Genomic DNA, 18,261 nt, shown 5'->3' with positions numbered 1-18,261 from the left:
GATCAAATGAGATAATAGAAGTAAAGGGCTTATCATATGGCCTGCCCCATAGTAGCTGCTATGTAAATGTTTATTCCCTTCTCCCCTTCCCCTTCTACCTGAAAGGAGGGCTGTCCAGGCACACAGGTAAGTACAGGGCAGGCTGCAAAGTGATAAACCCCCACGAAGGGATCTGTATAAAGTGCCCTAAAGATATAGGAAGCCACAGAAGACCTTGTGGAAGAGAGGCTATCTGAGTTGGGGGTTGAAGGAAAAGAAGCAGAGATGTAGAAGGACCATATTGTGGGCATAAGGACTGGTTTACAGGCATGAAAAGAGGTGTACTGGATGAGACCAAGAAAATGACTGTTAATCAGTATTCCTGGAGCATAAGGAAATTTAAGGGAAATATTATGAAATAAAGCAAGAAGGGTAGGCAGGAGGGGAAGTATGGAAGACCTTCAATATAAGAGTATATTTTATTTTATAATTATATAATTGATGAGTCATGATTAAATTATTGTTAGCTATAATCATTTTATTCAATTCAATATGTCCCATATCATTTATGATTGTATTTCAAATCATAAAAATAACAAAAACATATTAAAAATCTGTGTTTCTCTAATTCTTCTAAGTAAGACATACTTTGTATACTCTTCATTTTTCTCTTGCCTTTAAGTTCATCAGAGAACTTAATTTTCCTTGCAAAGATTGATCAGTCAGATTATCTTGCTTACTTAGAATATAATCAGTTGCCTTCTTTAATTGAGCGGAGAGGACCCAGGAATACATACATATACATACATTGATAGATACACAGATAGATATTAAGAATCTAGTGAAAATTATTATTGTTTTAGCATGAGTGGCATGATCACACCTGTAGCATAGATCATCCATTTTTACAGCTGTGTGGTCTTAATCTGATGCTTCATCATGACCCTGAATGTATGAAGATTATGCCTGAGGAGTATAAGCTCTGGCATGATATAAAGGCTTCCAGAAGAGTTCCTGTAACAAGTTATGTCTGCATTTCAAGGACAAGCCTCAGTAAATACAGAGACGCATTCTGCCAGTAGATTGGCCCCTTAGGGATGAATTTTTTTGGATATGTCAACCTATGAAACAAAGGAAATATAAATTTATTCTCTCGTTTGTTGGATGGTGATGGTGGCAGAATGGTGGAAAAAGACAGAAGAGGCAAATAATTATGTGGTTTTGAGAGTCTACAAATATAAGCACATGTGAGTAACCCTACACAAGAGATCTATGACAATAACCAACAAATACTTATACCATTAGAGGAACTCAGTCAGATCAATTTAGATGTTCTCATTATAAATGAAATGAGAAGACAGGAAATCTCAGCTCAGAAAAAGAATGGCTCATAAATTTTCCTAGAGAGGCACATCAAGCAATTGTCAGTTGGTTTTACTGTGTAATCAAGGACAATAAGAAACATAATTTCATAAATTATTTGGTCATTTTGTTTTGTAGTGATCATTGTAAGAATTTTCAAAAAGATATCCATGAAAATAATTGTAGATTATATAGCAACAGCAGTTGAGGGGATTAGGAGGCACAGAATTTTACAAAGAACTTCATACTTCTCTCTAAATTAAACAAACATAACTGATACTTTAATGAATAAAACAGGATAACTGAATTTTACAACTGAAAGGAAATTCAGAGTCCATTTTAGTCTAATACATATCTAAAAAAAAAGATCTACTATAATATTTCCACTGAATAGGCTAGATGACTAGCCTAATTAAATACTAAATTTCTAATGATCAGGAACCTACTACCACTTGAAGAAGCCTACTTCTTTTTGAATAGTATCAGTTGTTAGGAAGTTTTTCTGTATATTCAGCTCATTCTTGTGTCTTTGAAGTTTCCCTTTGCTCCTTTTTCTGCTCTTTTGGGTCCAATGGGACAAAGTCTTCAAAATACCCATTTTCAACCCAACTCTACTGAATTTTCTTTTCTCCAAACTAAACATTTCTATATCTTTCAGTCAGTCTTCATAAACTATGAAATTAAGGACCTTCATCATCCTGTTTGCTCTACCCAGTATATTCGCCACATCTTTTCTTAAGAAACTACTTATGAAGTTGTTTTTTTGAACCTCAAAGTAAGACTTTACAGTTACATTATTAAATGTAGTCAGTGTTTCAGGCACTCCAGTGTTTTAGCCTGTCAAAAACTTTTTAGAATCTCATTTTGTTTAGTGTGTTAGGTATTTCTTCCTAGTCTTGTATCATTCGCAGATATATTAAGGATACTATCTATGCTATATCCAAGTCATTGATAAAAATATTAAATAACACAAGACCAAGCACAAATTCCTGGGACGCTACAGGCCTTTTTATGAGTTGATACTGAACCACTAATGACTATTCTTTGACTTTGCTTAATCAAATACTTCAAAATATGGTTCAATAGGAAATGGAATATGGTTCAAATGGAAATGAGAGAGGGTACAGGTTATAGACTACACAGAAGCCCCATACCTAGATTGTGAACATTCTGAGAAAAAAATCAGGATAGAGCAAGAATCAAATAACATAAAGAAAAATGAAATTGATGATATATATATATTTTTTAAAAGCAATCGGGGTTAAGTAACTTGCTCAAGGTTACACGGCCAGTTATTTCTGGGTGTGGTGCTGAGTATCTGAGCCCGGATTTGATCCAGGTCATCCCGACACTGGAGCCGGTACTCTTATTCGCTGAGCCACCTGGCCGCCCTTAGGCAGTTGGGGTTAAGTAACTTGCTCAAGGTTACACGGCCAGGTGTTTCTGGGTGGGTGCTAAGTGTCTGAGCCCGGGATTCGATCTCCAGGTCTTCTCAACACTGAAGCCGGTGCTCTTACTTGCTGTGCTACCTGGCCGCCCCAAAATTGATGATATTTTAACAAATAGGAAATAGCTCATTACTGGTGTGGGAATAATTCCCACATCAGATTCTTGCATACCAAGACAAACAACTTGTCTTGCAAATTGAGAAATCATATGATATGTAAGGAAAATAATTCCAGCCTGACCTATTTGAACAAGCTATTGATGACTTAAAATGCCACATAGAGGAATGGATATAGACAATGATCATATTAAATTATTTATTAAATAACTTTAGGTAAAAAACCAGAACAGGAAAACCAAAAGATCTTAGAAGCTGTTTTAGTCAGCAAACACTTGAACTCATTGCTAAATGAAGAGATATATAGTAATTAACGTCAACTGAGAATATAAAATTTTTGTGAAATATTATGGAAGATAGTTAAAAATTATAAGTATCATTTCAGGAAAAAAATGAAAAACTTCAGGCGGAAGAAAATATTTAAATAAAACTTGATGAGAGAATCATGTAAACAGTGGCATCATGAAAGCATCAGTAAATAGAACTGGAAGAGCCAAACAAATCAACAAGATATGGAAATATTTTTAGGACAGACTCTTGTCATCTTCACAATGAAGCCATCATATTTGTACTCTTAACATCATAGTTATGGATGTGTTGCCTGTAGAAGACGAAGTAATACAGAAGAAAATGAACAAGAGAACAGCTGGACTAGACAAAATTTGCACACAGAAAGTCTAGTAAAGGCAATACAGTTTTGAAGCATCAAGGTCTTAAAGTATATGAAGAAGGGGAAGATATCAAAGATGTAGGAAAAAAAAAACTTGTAAAAAGTTAAAAAACTTTTTAAAAAAAAACTTTTAAAAAACTTTGTTCTTTAAAGAAATAATCTCAGTTATTACCGCCCAGTGTTGATTTTCCTGTCATCATCATCATCCCTTCTCTTCATCTTTCAAACTCAGTTTCTCTTCCATTGCCTTGTTGTAGCAAATCTATCTGCCAAAAACCTCTTCAGCTCCTTTCTCCCTTGAACTTCTTCCTGGATTTTTCCAATCCATTCAGGTTCCTTGGATACCTAATCACTGGTATGATGGCTAAACGGAAGTGCATTTGCTTGCCTTGATTCTGTATCTTAAGCTCAGCCACACTTTATTCCTCAGGTTCCAGTTCTACTGATCCTTCTTTTGCATTTCATCTTTCCTGGTCTCACATGTTGCTGCTGTTTCTTTGAGTAAAATGTGGAAGACTGGGTTCTAAGAGAAGGACAAAAGCTTTGGGCAGGATGGAATAAATGCCATTGTTTCTCTGAGTTTTGATAAGTGGTTATTTGGGATGAAAGGGATTGAGAGGCAGATTGTGAAAGCAGCAACTTATTTAAGGGAGAATCAGAGTGAAAATGGTGTGCATAGAAGTAGGGTTGTGCTTCCCAACAGTCAGTGGTTGGGAGTCTGTGTTTTTAATGAATTGTAATTTGAATCATTTTCTTAGCTGGTGATGATAATTTTCACAGACGAGTGGTCATGAAGAGGTCTATTATAAAATCTGTTTTAGTTTTCATTAAATATTATATGAGAAAAGTAAAAGTTATGTTAGAAGTAAAAAGATCTCCTTTTTATTTTCCTAACAAATCCTTGCTAACTCCTTCTCCCCCACCATCTTTCTTTTAAACACAGGCCAGCTTGCATTTTCCAGACTACTCTGGTAATTTTGTCTCTTGAATAATTTTACAACTTCTTATTGTCTCACAAAACATAGTTTCCCCACATGTAAGAGGATTTACAAAATTTTGAAAGCTGTTCAATGGGATTTGTAATAAGAACAAAAAATTATAACCTGAGGGATTTCACTGATTACATTTTTAGTGGTGATAGAAGGCAAGTGTATATTTTGACAAGAATAGTTTTTGGTTTTGTTGCCAAGAATTTTCTGAGTGTAAAAGGCAGTTCAGCAGTTGTCATAGCCCTAATAAAAAGTGATATCTGTATAGCACTTTAAGGTTTGAAAATGGGTTTATAATTATTATTTTATTTAATTCCATTTTTGGAGGCAATTAGGGTTAAGTGACGACTTGCCTAGGGTCACATAGCTACTAAGTGTCTGAGGCAGGATTTGAACTCAGGCCACCCTGATGCCCTGTTCTATTTAATTCTTACAACAGCCTTAAGAAGTATATTCATAAAATGTTAATCCCACTTTACAGGGATGGAAACTAAGGCACAAAGAGGTTAAGTGACTTGCCAAGGCTCATACAGCTAGTTAAGTGTGTGAGGTGAAAATTAAATTCTATCATGCTGTCTCTAAGAAACTCGTTGACATTTATATGTCAACGTGAAGCAATGAAATAATCACTTTTAGAATGTGAGGCAACAGAGTATTTACTTTTAGAATGAAAAAAATGACTAGAATTTAAATTCAGTCTTAATGAGAGTATAGTGAAGGTTACTGGACAAGCCTAATCCATCATATCATTTGACTCTATCCTTGAGTCTACTGTCTGCCAGTCAATCAGTGAACTAGCATGTATGTCACATGTGCTGTGTGTTAGACACCATGCTAAGTTCTGTGTACACAAAGAAAGGCAAAATGCAGTCCCCGTTCTCAACTAGTTCACAGTCAAATGGGGGAGACAACATGCAAACAACTTAAGTAGAAACAAGATGATACATGCATATATATGAGAATTTAAGAGTAGTCTCAGAGAGAAAGCTCTAAGAGTAAGGAGATCTGGAAAAGGCTTCTTGGAGCTGAGACTTGAAGGATGCCAAAAAATAGAGGTGAAGGAGATGAGAGTGTATTCTAGGCATAGAGGATAGTCAGTGAAATTTTTCAGAATTAGGGTTTTGACTTGTCTATGGCAAGCCAAACGCTGAGGCAGAGTATTGTACCATTTTTTCTTTGATGCCAACAATGAACCTTTAGAACAGTGCTTTCCACATATAAGCAGCTAAATGCTTATTCATTCATTCACAGGAATTTCAGATTTTTTCGGGTATGCCTATTTCTCATTCTTCTCCTGCTCTGAGCTCCATTCCCAGGAGAAGGAAACAGTACTCATTCATTTCCACTTAGAATTCCTTTCTCTCTAAAGAAGTATTTCCCTCTCAATCCACATTTTCTCCTAATTTCCTTATTTTTGTTCAGGCACCTTCCATCCTTCCAGTCATCTTGGTTCATAAGCTTGGTGTCATCCTTAACTCCTCACTATCCTATGCCTCATGTAACTACTCCGTCCTAGTCTTACCAAATATACCTCCGCCACATCTCTTGCCTCTATCTTCTTCTATCCACTCCCATAGCCTTCTCTGGCAATTTAGCACCTTATCACTTCTCATCTGGAATATTATAATAGCATCCTAACTGGCCACCCTACCTCATCTGTCTTCTCTCAAATCTGTCCTCCACACAGAAGCCAAAGTGAGATTCCTAATGTACCAGTTAGACCATGCCATTCCCCTGCTCATAAAGCTCAGTGCCCCTATACCACCTCTTGGATAACATGCAAGCCTTTATGTTTGGCATTTGCATAACCCCTCACAAACTGACCACAACCTACTTTTCTAACCTTACACATTACTCGGCTTCATGCATCCTTCCGTCTAGCCAGACTAGGTGCCTTATTATTACTGAAACACAGCATTCCACTTCCCATCTCCATGCTTTTGCATGAGTTGTCCTCATGCCAAGAATTCACCCTCCGTATTTTTGCCTTTTAGAATCCTTATTGCTTTAGCCGCCCTGCTCAGATGCCAACTGTCTTGTCTCTTTAGGTTCAAGTGACTTCCCATCTGTAATGACCTTGTTATGATTTTGTGTGTTTTGTATTTAGGTAATATGTATGCATGATAAGCTGCTGGAAGGCAGGAATTCTTCCACTTTTGCCTTTGCTTACCCTATGCCTAGTACAGAGGCACTTACTTAATAAATGCTTTCTCATTGATTGATTTGAAGAATGAAGACATTGCTAGTTTTCCTGAACTGCTCTGTTCCTTTCTGAAGAGAGGAAAGGATATATATGATATATATGAAAGGATATACATAAAAATAGCTAAAGATAAAAGATCAATAAAAATGTTTAAAGAAAAAGAATTAACTAATATTACCCATAAGCCAAATGAAATGTGTTGTTATTGGATTCTTCTATATGGCATCTCTCTCTCTCTCTCTCTCTCTCTCTCTCTCTCTCTCTCTATCTACCTGTCTGTCTGTCTGTCTGTCTATCTGTGTAAACATCTTGCATTAGTACAGGTTTACAAAGCACTTTTGTACATTATCCTATTTGATCTCTAAGAGGAAACAGCAGTCAGTTAATTTAAGTTAAATTAATAATTAATTTAATGTTAAGAATTATTTTAAATTTCAGAAGGAAGCAGCAATATTCTATAAGAGCATAGGGAATAGGCTTATAAGGAAAACGTTTATAATGTTTTAGTACAACAAATGATGTATCTTCAAATAGTTGAAGAACTGTTGCATACAAGAGGGATTAGATTTATTCTGGTTGACCCCTAGAAGGCATATATGGGAAAAATGGATGGAAATTGTAAATGTGCTATTTTAGGCTACAAAGCAAACAGAGCTGAATGAAAGTAGAATGCTCTGACTCAGGAGGTACTGGGCTCTCCATTAATGGAGGTTGTTGTGGAAAGTTACTGTGGAAAATGAGAGCCTCACAACAACCTTGAGAGGTAGGTGCTGCCATTCTGCCCTTTTTTCAGATGAGGAAACTGTATTTAGACAAGTTAAGTAATTGGTCCAAAGTCAAGCTAGTAGGCACTGAGGGAGACTTTGGACTCCATTCCTCCTAACTAACTCCAAGTCCAGCTCTATCCACTGTGTCACCCAGCCATCTCCTGTTGGTAGCCAAATGATGAGACCAGGAAGCCTAGGAAGAGTGTAATATAATGGGAGGGCATTTGCTTCAGAATAGGAGAGATTGTTCAGTTACAATGGTATCATAAATTTTAATTTTTTTTCTTTTTGGAGGGCAATGAGGGTTAAGTAACTTGCCCAAGGTCACACAACTAGTTTTTTTTGTGTGTGTGTGTTAAGTGTCTGAGGCCAGATCTGAACTCAGGTCCTCCTGACTCCGGGGCTGGCACTGTAATCACTGTGCCACCTAGCCACTCCAGTATCATAAATTTTAAAACTTTTTAAAGTTTGTGAAGTGTTTTTCTCACTTTAGTGATTTTTAATAAATACTGTAAGTGTCATTATTCCCATTTTACAAATGAGATGAAAGATGATATTTGCCCAAGGTCGAGGTCGTCAGGATTTGACCTCAAATCCTCTGACTTAACATTCTTTTTACTAGCTTCACAGGAACAATGACAGAAAAAATGTTCTAAAAATGCAGTAAAGCTCAAGAGTGTAGGCATATATAATCCTCTTCCATCGAGCTAGGGGAAATGTGACAAGAATTAGTTTCCCTGCTTGGAGCGAGGTTCCATTGCCTTTGGTAGAAGCCAGATTTCAGGTAGTCAAGGGTCTTAAAAGGAAAGTTTTAAGGATGTAGCTGGGTTGGATTATAATCTTTCGGAGGTGAGGAGGGAGCCTAGGGAAGGCCTGAGATTTCTAGGATGTGCTTAGATTCAGTAGAACACACAAACCTGTTTTCATATGGCTTTGATTGAGACTAAGAATTTTTGAATGAAGGAAAGAATTGTTGATATAAAATATGGCACAAAATTTTAGTCTGATAGGTTAGCCAGCATTTACAGATTTTTAAAGATTTTGCTTCCTAGCATGATTGCTCTATCTATTGTTATACCATGCTTCTATCTGTCTATCTTTCTGTCTGTCTGTATCTAACCATCTTTCAAGTAGTACTTTAAGGCTTACAAAGTGCTTTTTTCACATTATGTTATTTGATCTCTAAAAGAGGAAACAGCAGCCATTTAATTTAGATCATATTCTTTTTTAGTTATCAAAAGCCAAATGTAGACAGCTACACTTTAAAAAGCCAAGCCGTCATTTAGCATTTATGCAGTACCTAAAATGTCCTAGGTTCTAGGAATACCAAGACATGAACAAACAACAAAAATGAAATTGACCTTATCCTCAAGGAAGTTACATTCTTTTGGAGATAATGATGTGTAAAAACATACTCATATACTTATGAGATCTAATAGCTTAAAGCTAAACTAAGAATTTTGGGATACCCTACACAAGGTAATTTCCAGGGAAGAGGCAGTAGCAATTGGGGAGGAGGAGGAGGAAGTTAGGATAGGTCTTATGTAAGATACAGCACTTGAACAGAGCTTTTAAAGAAACTAATAGGTCTAAGAAACGGATACTTCAATGACATATTGGCTTCTAGTAATGTCTCACTCCTGTTCTTTGTCATGGCTAGAATGGATCGAGCATCAGCCTTGGGAATCAGTTGGATCTGGGTTCAAGAGTGGTTGTGTGACTAGGAGAAAGCTACTTAGCTTCTTAATGTCTCAGGCAACTTTCAAGAATACAAATTTCAGGTGAATTGACAGTATATATTAATGGATTTCTATATCAGAAACTCCTGAAAGCAGAGATTTTATCACAGGTCAAAACCTAAGCTGGAAAGGCTTTGAGGAATCATCCTAGACAAGCTCAGAAAGTTTCACATTCAGGTTGTCTTGCATTGTGGTAGTTTTTGATCTTGGAAATGTTTGAAAACTGTCTTCTAATTCATAAAAGATTAGTGATTTACATCAATGGGGAAAATACCCACACTGACAAAGATCACAGCTCCTTGTAACAAAGAATATACAAAAGGGTTTATATAAAAGTATGAAGCTTAATCATTGAGTATGAATACTTTTAAAACTTTCATTTTTTTCCAGCTGGAAGAAACACAGTAAACAAACAAATCTCCCTGTGTGCTTTTCTTTTTCATTTTATTTTTTTCTCTAAATGATAACTCAATTTAATACATAACACTATACAGAATTGATCTACTTATTTGACCTTGGATTTCTTGTAATGATTTGGTTTTAAGCCTTTTCTACACTGTCATCTTTCATTCTTGAAATGTGTTTTCTTGTTTTTGTTGCAGTATGGAAGAGAAGAGAGTGACTGGACAATCTTGGTGTCTTGAATGAAAATGCAGGCAACATCATCTCTACGTTATTGGGGCGAGCCATCAAGTTGGAATTGTGATAGATGTTAGGCTGTCAGTTTATAGCTGTGTGTAATGTATTTTGTATAATCACTGTGTTCCTGGGGGTGATTGTCTCCACATGCCAGAGAATAGAAATAACAATCACGTGACTTTCTTCAGTAAGCTTGCTAGTAGAAGCTGACCTTCTTGTAGTAAGTAGCGAAGGTGAAGCCATATAATGTCTAATTTTCCTCACAATTTTCAGTGCCTCCTTTAGTGGCCTTGTCCTTACCCATGACTTAGAATGGAATATGCTGTTCTTCCTTTCTCTCTTTAGCATTTCCTCCCTCCTCTCTTTAATTTACCAAATGAGACTTAACTGACTAAAAGCTGGTTGAGGTGCATTTTGTCATTTATGTTTTGTTTCCTTCCTCATCATCTTTATGATGTTCTGTGGTTGTCATTTTTTCCTGTTTTGCTTTGAGATATTGGAAGAGTTGGATTTTCTCTCTGCACTTGGGTTTCGCAGTGAATTTCTCTCTGGCATAAGCATTTTGCTTTACTCTTCTCTTCCACACCACAGAAATGTTGCCACAGAGGATAATGACATGATCCCCCTGCTCAATTCTGGATCTAAAATATCATTAATAGACCTCTGTTAGTCTCTTCTGCTTGTTCACCTTTATTGCATATTCACAAGGGGTTTCCCCAGGGAGGATTCAGTTTGCAAAGCTCCTCATCATTGCACCTGGAGGCTCAGGGTATTTTCATCAATATCCCTGCTAATAATCTACACTGTAATTCATTTTATTACTTACTTTCCCTCTCCATTTTTAGTTTACCTAACTCCCACATGCCGACACTTAGCTATAAAACACTTATCTGGTAGCTAATAGTGCAAATTGATTTTTTTTGAACTTCTAAATTTCTCTGTATGGTATTAGGTCCCTAAGGGACTTCTTTGAAGTTCCTTAGACTTCTCAAGGAATGTACTCTCCCTTCTTTTTAAAGACTTCTTCAGATTTCACAGTGATCTATATACTCTTCTCTAATCACTAAAACAATTACATAATTTTACTGAAGAATTAAATTATCAATGACAACTGTGAAAGAGGGTTTTGGGTCTACATTCTCTTTAAAATAGGTTGTAAGCACAGAATAGTATTCTATATCATAGAAGTATGACTATGTTCTTGGTGTCTTTACATAATTGAAACTGGTTAACTGGCGTTTGTATTTGATTCTTACAGTTAGTATATTATGTCTTACATTGTTTTTATTTCTTATGGTCTGCTGAATCATCAGTCTGGAGAGATACCCAAAGACAGACAATAAGATAGATAAATTATTCTGATACTGACTTGTGCCTTGAAATGAGAAATAAAGTTATAAGAAATAGAAATGATTTTCTAGTGAGTGAAATAACAGTGAATTGTATGACATTTGCTCATTTTTTTGTTTCTGGGTATAAGAAGATGGAAAGATCTCTGATTTAATAGATTCTCTTTACTACAAAGCAGGAGCTATAGATGGTGTGTGTGTGTGTGTGTGTGTGTGTGTGTGTGTGTGTGTGTGTGTAATTCTGGAATGAAGATGATAAGGAAAATGTTCTTTATAGGGCTTTTATGATGAGTTGTTATCTTGAAAGATACTAATTCAGGACTTGCTCCTGAGAAGTATAAGACTGTCTTTCTCATAGTTAACCATGTCTCTTACTCTTTAAAGGATTTATTTTTTCTTAGTAAATCTTTTGATATCACTTCAGAAACGATAGCCTAGAAAAGACGGGCATTGGATCTGTTAGCTTTTCAAAAAACATTTAAGTTACTATTTCAGTATAATTGGTTTCCTTTAAAATCCAATGAATTTTATTTTATAAATTAAAAAAAATATTTTTTCTGAAAAAAGGTCCACAGGCTTTATCAGATTTCCAAAGGAGTCCATTACACAAAAAACCTTATAGTCCATGGAAAAGGAGGGGATGCTTTTCTAGTCCTTCGATACATTGTCTTTTTATTTAGTTTTTCAATTTTCTCTGTGTGGTTTCCGTGATCACTGTTTGGGGCCATCTCAGACATTTTCTGCTATACTTAGAGTCCTTCAGGATATAACTCATATTGATACAGTGCTTTAAGGTCTACAAAGCACTTTCCTCACAAAAACATGAGGTAGATAGGACCATTTTTGATTTCCATTTTACAGATAAGAGAAGTTAAGAGATTCTGCTCATGGTTACCTACTAGTAAGTTCAGAGGTAACAACTGAACTCAGGTCACTTGATTGCAAGATCAGTTCCCTGTTCATAAAATCTGGAAACTGCTCAGTTTATGGGTGGAACATCAAGGATGTTCATGCTAGGATGCATAATCATTTCTATCACTTTAATCAGAGCTGACTATGCTAGTAACTTGTTAAATGAATTTGGAAAGAACATCTGCACATCTTTTTTATCTGTACCCTATTTGTTTAATTGTAGTGGATTAATATAGCAAGAGTAGCACATTATAACTAGGCAATTATCCATTTTTCAACAGTTAGTTGTAGTAACACTAATTGATCATTTAAGACATAAGATAATCTAACATTAGGAACATGCGAAGCTAATCTGTGCAAAAAGATCAACAAATTAATACTGTTGCTGATATTTGCATAATTGACTGCAATTATTTAATGTTTAATTGGGTTGATCAAATGAGATTCAGGAACTCACATGAGCATGCATATAAACAGAACTGATGGTACTTAAAATGATAATGATTAATTGTTGTTTTGCATTTTATTTTTTCCTCTACTTTATTGAGTTATTACTTTCAGACCAAATCTATCCCTAACTTTCTATACATCAATGGAAATCAAGACCTTAAAAACGAAATATTATCAGACATCTACTAAAATGGAAATGCCTCTTAAATAGTATTTGAGCTCCCATCTGGCATCAGAAATTTTCTTTGTCAAATTCTTTTTTAAAGAGTAAAGTTGTACCACATCAGAGAATGAAAAATCAGATCAGCTCATTTCTGAGATGTGGTGCAGTATTGACCTGTCTGAATGAATAAATGAAAATTATCAATGTCAGCTTTCAAACTTGCTAGAAAACAAATGATGGAGTGAGTCACTGTATAATGACTTGAGAACTCTGGCAAGGAATCTTTTATTCAAGCCATAGGGAGTAATATAATGTAGGGAGTAGTCCCTGGACTATGAGTTGGGAGACCCAGATTCTAAACTCTACCCTGCTACTAACCAGCTCTGTTATCTTCATCAAATCAGTCTACCTTCCTGGGCAACAGTGTCCTCAGAAAAATTCAGACTAGATATGCTATGATGCCCCTTCCAGCTCTAACATCCAGAAATTCTTTCTCTCTAGGAAGTACCTTGTTTTTAGGGCAATTATCTAATTTCCTTGATAGCAAAATGTATTTTGTTTCCATCTTTTTACCCACCAAGAGTATAGCACAGTGTTATCAACATGATAGGTACTTTAAAATGTTTCTTGAGCTGAATTATAGAAGAGGAGATACACTATTCTTTCATATCAGGAGAAAAAACAGCAATAGATAGCATCAACCTTGTCGTGAAATGCAGTTCTAGCAGTTTTAAGAAAGCAAGAAATGAACATCAGAACCCAGTGTTAGAAAACTCTGCCAATTTGATGACATGCCTTAATTTTAGTATCTAAAAATGATTGTCCATTGGTTCATGGAGGTAGGACAGTCTTGGGCACCTGAAATTATGTCATTTTTGGGCAGAGAACTTGTTAGAAGAACTTTGGTTTTAAATATAGGACCCTATCATGGCAAGGAGTTAGAAGCACCCAGTTGACATTTTAAAAGTTAAATTTATTTATGTCTTCTGTCTTAATGAGCACGTTAAACTTCTATTCTTTTTATCTAAGCAGTTTTTCTTTATCCCTGAAAACAGGTCATAATTGTACATTGTAGGTATGGAAACAAACTACTTTGAGAGAAGTTCCTTGAATCCTGTTTTCTGAAGTACTTGGTGTGTTTCCTGCAGTAGGTCATGTTGTCTTCCTTTGATTCAAAGTCTACTGTGAAAATGAAGCAGGCCACTTTGGCAACTGTTATGGAACCATAACCTGTTAAAGGACCAATGGTCTTTTATAGCATATACATATCTATGGAATATAGTCAGTGGATTCTTTCACAAAATGCTGGCTTCTTAAATATGTAAGCACTAAATGAATTATAAATAAGTTTTACTAGGGGCAGCTAGGTGGCACAGTGAACAGAGCACTGGCTCTGGAGTCAGGAGGACCTGAGTTAAAATCTGGCCTCAGGCACATAACACTAACCATGTGACCTTGGGCAAGTCACTTTACCCCAACTGCCCTGCCCTCCCCACTCCAAGAAGCAAAAAAAAGTTATAGTAGCAATTAGTCTCATTGGACACTTTTTCTAGATAGTTTTTTTTTTTTTTTAATCTGTTTCTCTTCAGAAAGTCTCTTCAGTTAGGATCATACCTTGGAACTGACAAGAATATTGATATAAGTTTGAACTTATCTTCTGGATTGCAATTATGACAATACATTTGATTGAAATCATACAATACATTTGATTAACAATCATTGAGTAATTTAAAAGGTGCATGAGATTGTACAATACTAGATATGGAGCTGATTTCAGAATATGGTTATTGTACTCAATGAGCTTACAATCTAGTAACACAATCTAGTGTTACACAAGACTGAAAATATTTGATACATGCAAAGAAAAAGGAGAATAAGTTGGCAGAAAATGTATTGGGGCAAAAAGCTCACTAAATATTTTAATCTGTCATTTTCAATGAAAATTGCTTATTTTCTATTTCTTTACTTCTTCTGGGAAATTCTCTACTACTCAGCCACTGAGCATGACATAAGCTATGTCATTTCTTAACTGACTAATGCTAAGCTGATATAGATATTCTGGGCCATATTAAATTGATGCAGCATATTTAGTAAGAAACTTCAGATAATAGTATCCCCACTGGGATCCTTAATCCTTAAGAGAGTTAAGGCTGAAATTCACATGCAAAATACTATCTGAAAATGAGATTCACTGGAAACTATACATTATGGAGGGAGTTACTTTAACATGTTAGGTCATATATTGAGCTACTTAGAAAATGACAGGTGGAAGATTAATTTTAAATGAACCTGAGAAATGTTTTTCTGTCCTGAAGACCAGTTCTTCAAAGTACTATAAGTTTGTGCCCTTTTTGTCATTGCCAAAAGAAAGTCTTTGAAAATCCTGGCTGATTAACAAGAAAGTTTTAGCTTTTTTATTTCATTCTTCAGTATACTTTAAAGTAAAGTACCCAGTTCAATAAAATACTTATCAGATCCTTCCTTTAGTTAAAAAAAATGAAACATACCAAGGCTTAAGAAGTAGTTACGTTTCCCTGGAATGATATCCTACAATTAGGTACGCTTATATATTTGCTTCTAAAAAGACATGAAAACTCAGTCTTTGGGAATGAAACTGTACTCCTCCCCACCCTCTTTTTTTTCTTTTTTGGCTAGTCAGATCTGATTATTAGATCTCACTTTTTGACTGTGTGGTTTCTTGCACTAGAATCTCCATTGTTAACAGGACTTAATAGTCGAATACTTTACTACACATTTTATATCATCCTCAAACTGTTGTTTGCAAAATAATATGCAGATTCTGATTCACAAAAGTAAAATGTAGGGGTGGATTAGAGTGTCATTTTGCTCACTCACAGATAATAAGACCTAATTAATTCCTCATGTCCAAGGCTGCAGTGGATGAGTTCTCTCCTATAGTTTGTACAAAATGAAGAAAGATGTGAAAAAGAAATACAGTGGTAGAATGAGAGTGAGAATGAAAGAGGAAGGGATATGCTTCAGGAAGCAACACAAATATTTCATTCTACTTCTACCCTGTCCAAAGAAAGACTATATCCCTCCCCCTGCAGAATTCTTATATTCTGCTACTCTTTTAAGCCTTGGCTTCTATGCTAGGGCTAGTTATATGTGCCAAGTAGAAATAGTGCCAATTATTATGTGTCTTTAAGAAGGTGGTTTTAAGGTTTTCTGGAATTAGAGTTAGCTCACAGATATATTTTATGACAGGGACTGTGAGTAATTCTGTCTTTTATGTCCCATGCCTAGTGCAATGCCAAGCATAGAAAAGGCACTTAATAAGTGATTATTGAGTTGAACTAAATTATTGGGATATCTAACAGAAACTACTTTGGACAACTAAAGGGCTGGCCTGGAGTTAATCCAAGAGACTGTGCTCTTGTACATACTGTTGATTTTTGAGCAATCTTTTTTTCCTTTCAGGTTTTCTTACTATAAATTTCTTTGGGCAGAGGAAAGTTATAAGGAAGAAGAATCAAATTACTTATTGCAGATCTTCTTATCTGTTTCTTAGAGAGAAGGATTACTTTGCCCCAGGAGTTAGATGAATGTTGTAGTTTCATTTTTAACTATGAAGTTAAATATTTAGTTATCATTTTCTCCAGTAATCAAAAGGTACATAAAAATAAAACTAAGGTTAAGATGAATGCAAGAATTGACTTCAAACAATGTGTCACTGGTAAATTTCCAAGATTATAGGAAATGATGATAGACTAGATCTTGGAAAGTAAGTCAGTTAGTCTCTCAGCATAAATCAAGTTTTTTTTTTTTAGAGGTTCCCCCAATGAATTGAAAGAGTTGATTCAACTATAGATAGATAAATCTCATTTATACCATAGTCTTTACTTAGAGTTTGAACTTATATGTACTTATTTAACAATGGAAACTTGATATAAGAGAAATTAGATTAGAACAAAAGATTAGAGTGAATATTTCCTATTCCAGAGTATATAGAAGTTTAGGAACACTGAAAAGTTAGCTAAAAACATAGACTTTCTGAACCTTGTTTTTGTGCATCTGAATCTGATTATAGCTACCACAGGAGTGATAAAACCCGGCCACTAGTGTCTTAAGTTTCCTGGTTTATGAGGTGACTAGTTCTGTACCAGTTTGTGAAATCCTCTTTAAGTAAGAAAAATTGGTCATTCAGCAGATATAAAGAAATATTTTGGAAGACTTATGTTTTCATAAATGTTTGAGCTGATGTTATGTTACAGGGATTCAGACACACTAAAAGCATCATAATAACAACTATAAGGAAAATGTAGTGGGTAAAGTAAAGGAAACTCTACCTCATTCTTCTTTAAAGGTTTTGTAGAAGCACAATTAAACTCTCGTAATGGCTTTGTTACACATGAACCATCTGGTGTGAATGAACACTTTATATTTGTATGTCTAAAGAAGCTGTAATAATTGTATTTTGCTGGCAATAGATACATTCTTTATTGTTTGCATTTTCCTCATCCAATCTGTAATTATGCAATATTTCTCTCTTCAATAAAGCAATTTAATGGACACCTGTTTGTGTGGTATGAGGAAATCAGCATTGTTGTATGCATGTAATAAACTTTAATTGCCGTTTTTATGATGCTTCAAGGTTTTTGGTTAGAGGATGTAAAAACAGTGTCATTTTAGCGTTTTTAAATAATGACATTGAAAAGAAGGAAAAGAAAAGGGTATAAAGAAGAAATGTAACAATAGCTTATGAATGTTAAAAATGTTAAATTTTTATAAAAAACTAAAAAAACTTTATGAAGGATATGTATTTATCCTCTGCAAAGTATAGCTTCCCCCTTTAAATTACTGTACAATGTATCATGAATAGAATGGCTCTTCCTATTCACCTTAAAATTGCATCTACTACATCAATTAAATCGTATGCCCACAGTATTAAAAAAAAAACACAACAAAAAGCTTTGGAACAAAAGATAGTTTCTAAATGTTAGAATTCATTTCCAAAGATAAAGTATTAATAGGATTAGTAGCTAACATTTATATAGTGCTTACTATGTGCCAGGTGCTTTACTAAGCAGTTTTCTAAGTTTTATCATTTAATCCTTACAACAGTCCTGGGAGGTAAATGCTATCATTATCCCCATTTTGCAGATGAGGAAACTTGAGGCAAATAGACCTTAAGTGACTTGCCCAAAGTTCCACAGATAGAAAGTATCTGTGGCCAGATTTGAATTAAACTCTTCCTAACTCCTGTTGGTCTCAGTTGCCTCATCTGTAAAATGAGCTAAAGAAGGAACTGGCAAATCACTCCAGTATCTTTGCCAGGAAAACCCCAAATGGGTTCATGGAGAGTCAGAGAAAACTGAAAAATGACTGAACTTCCTAACTCCAGGCCCATTGCTCTATCCACTGCACCACCTAGCTCTCCATTAATTTGTCCTAGAAATAAAGGATCAGTAATCCAGCTTTCTAGCCAAATAAAGTGCATGAATTGCCTTGACA

At 35.3% G+C, this 18,261-nt stretch overlaps 1 protein-coding gene across 4 annotated transcripts in view; it reads left to right on the top strand.

Annotated features, from left to right (window-relative positions):
* The window catches only part of LOC138176110 (branched-chain-amino-acid aminotransferase, cytosolic-like), a 261,292-nt gene extending 243,971 nt beyond the window's left edge, over positions 1–17,321 (top strand). For all 4 annotated transcript variants that reach the window (XM_069106853.1, XM_069106856.1, XM_069106855.1 and 1 more), the window contains one exon: positions 9,876–17,321. In XM_069106853.1, coding sequence (XP_068962954.1) covers positions 9,876–9,917 — 42 coding nt within the window. In that variant the 3' untranslated portion in view covers positions 9,918–17,321. The remainder of the gene's footprint in view (positions 1–9,875) is intronic.
* Positions 17,322–18,261: the final 940 nt, after the last annotated feature.

The sequence above is a fragment of the Petaurus breviceps genome, unplaced genomic scaffold, assembly GCF_028583685.1.
Source record: "Petaurus breviceps papuanus isolate PSGF00001 unplaced genomic scaffold, PetGlider_PUasm1.0 81, whole genome shotgun sequence".
NCBI classification, from domain to species: domain Eukaryota; kingdom Metazoa; phylum Chordata; class Mammalia; order Diprotodontia; family Petauridae; genus Petaurus; species Petaurus breviceps.
Note: the sequence above shows the minus strand (reverse complement) of the source record. Positions and strands in the feature narration are given on the sequence as shown.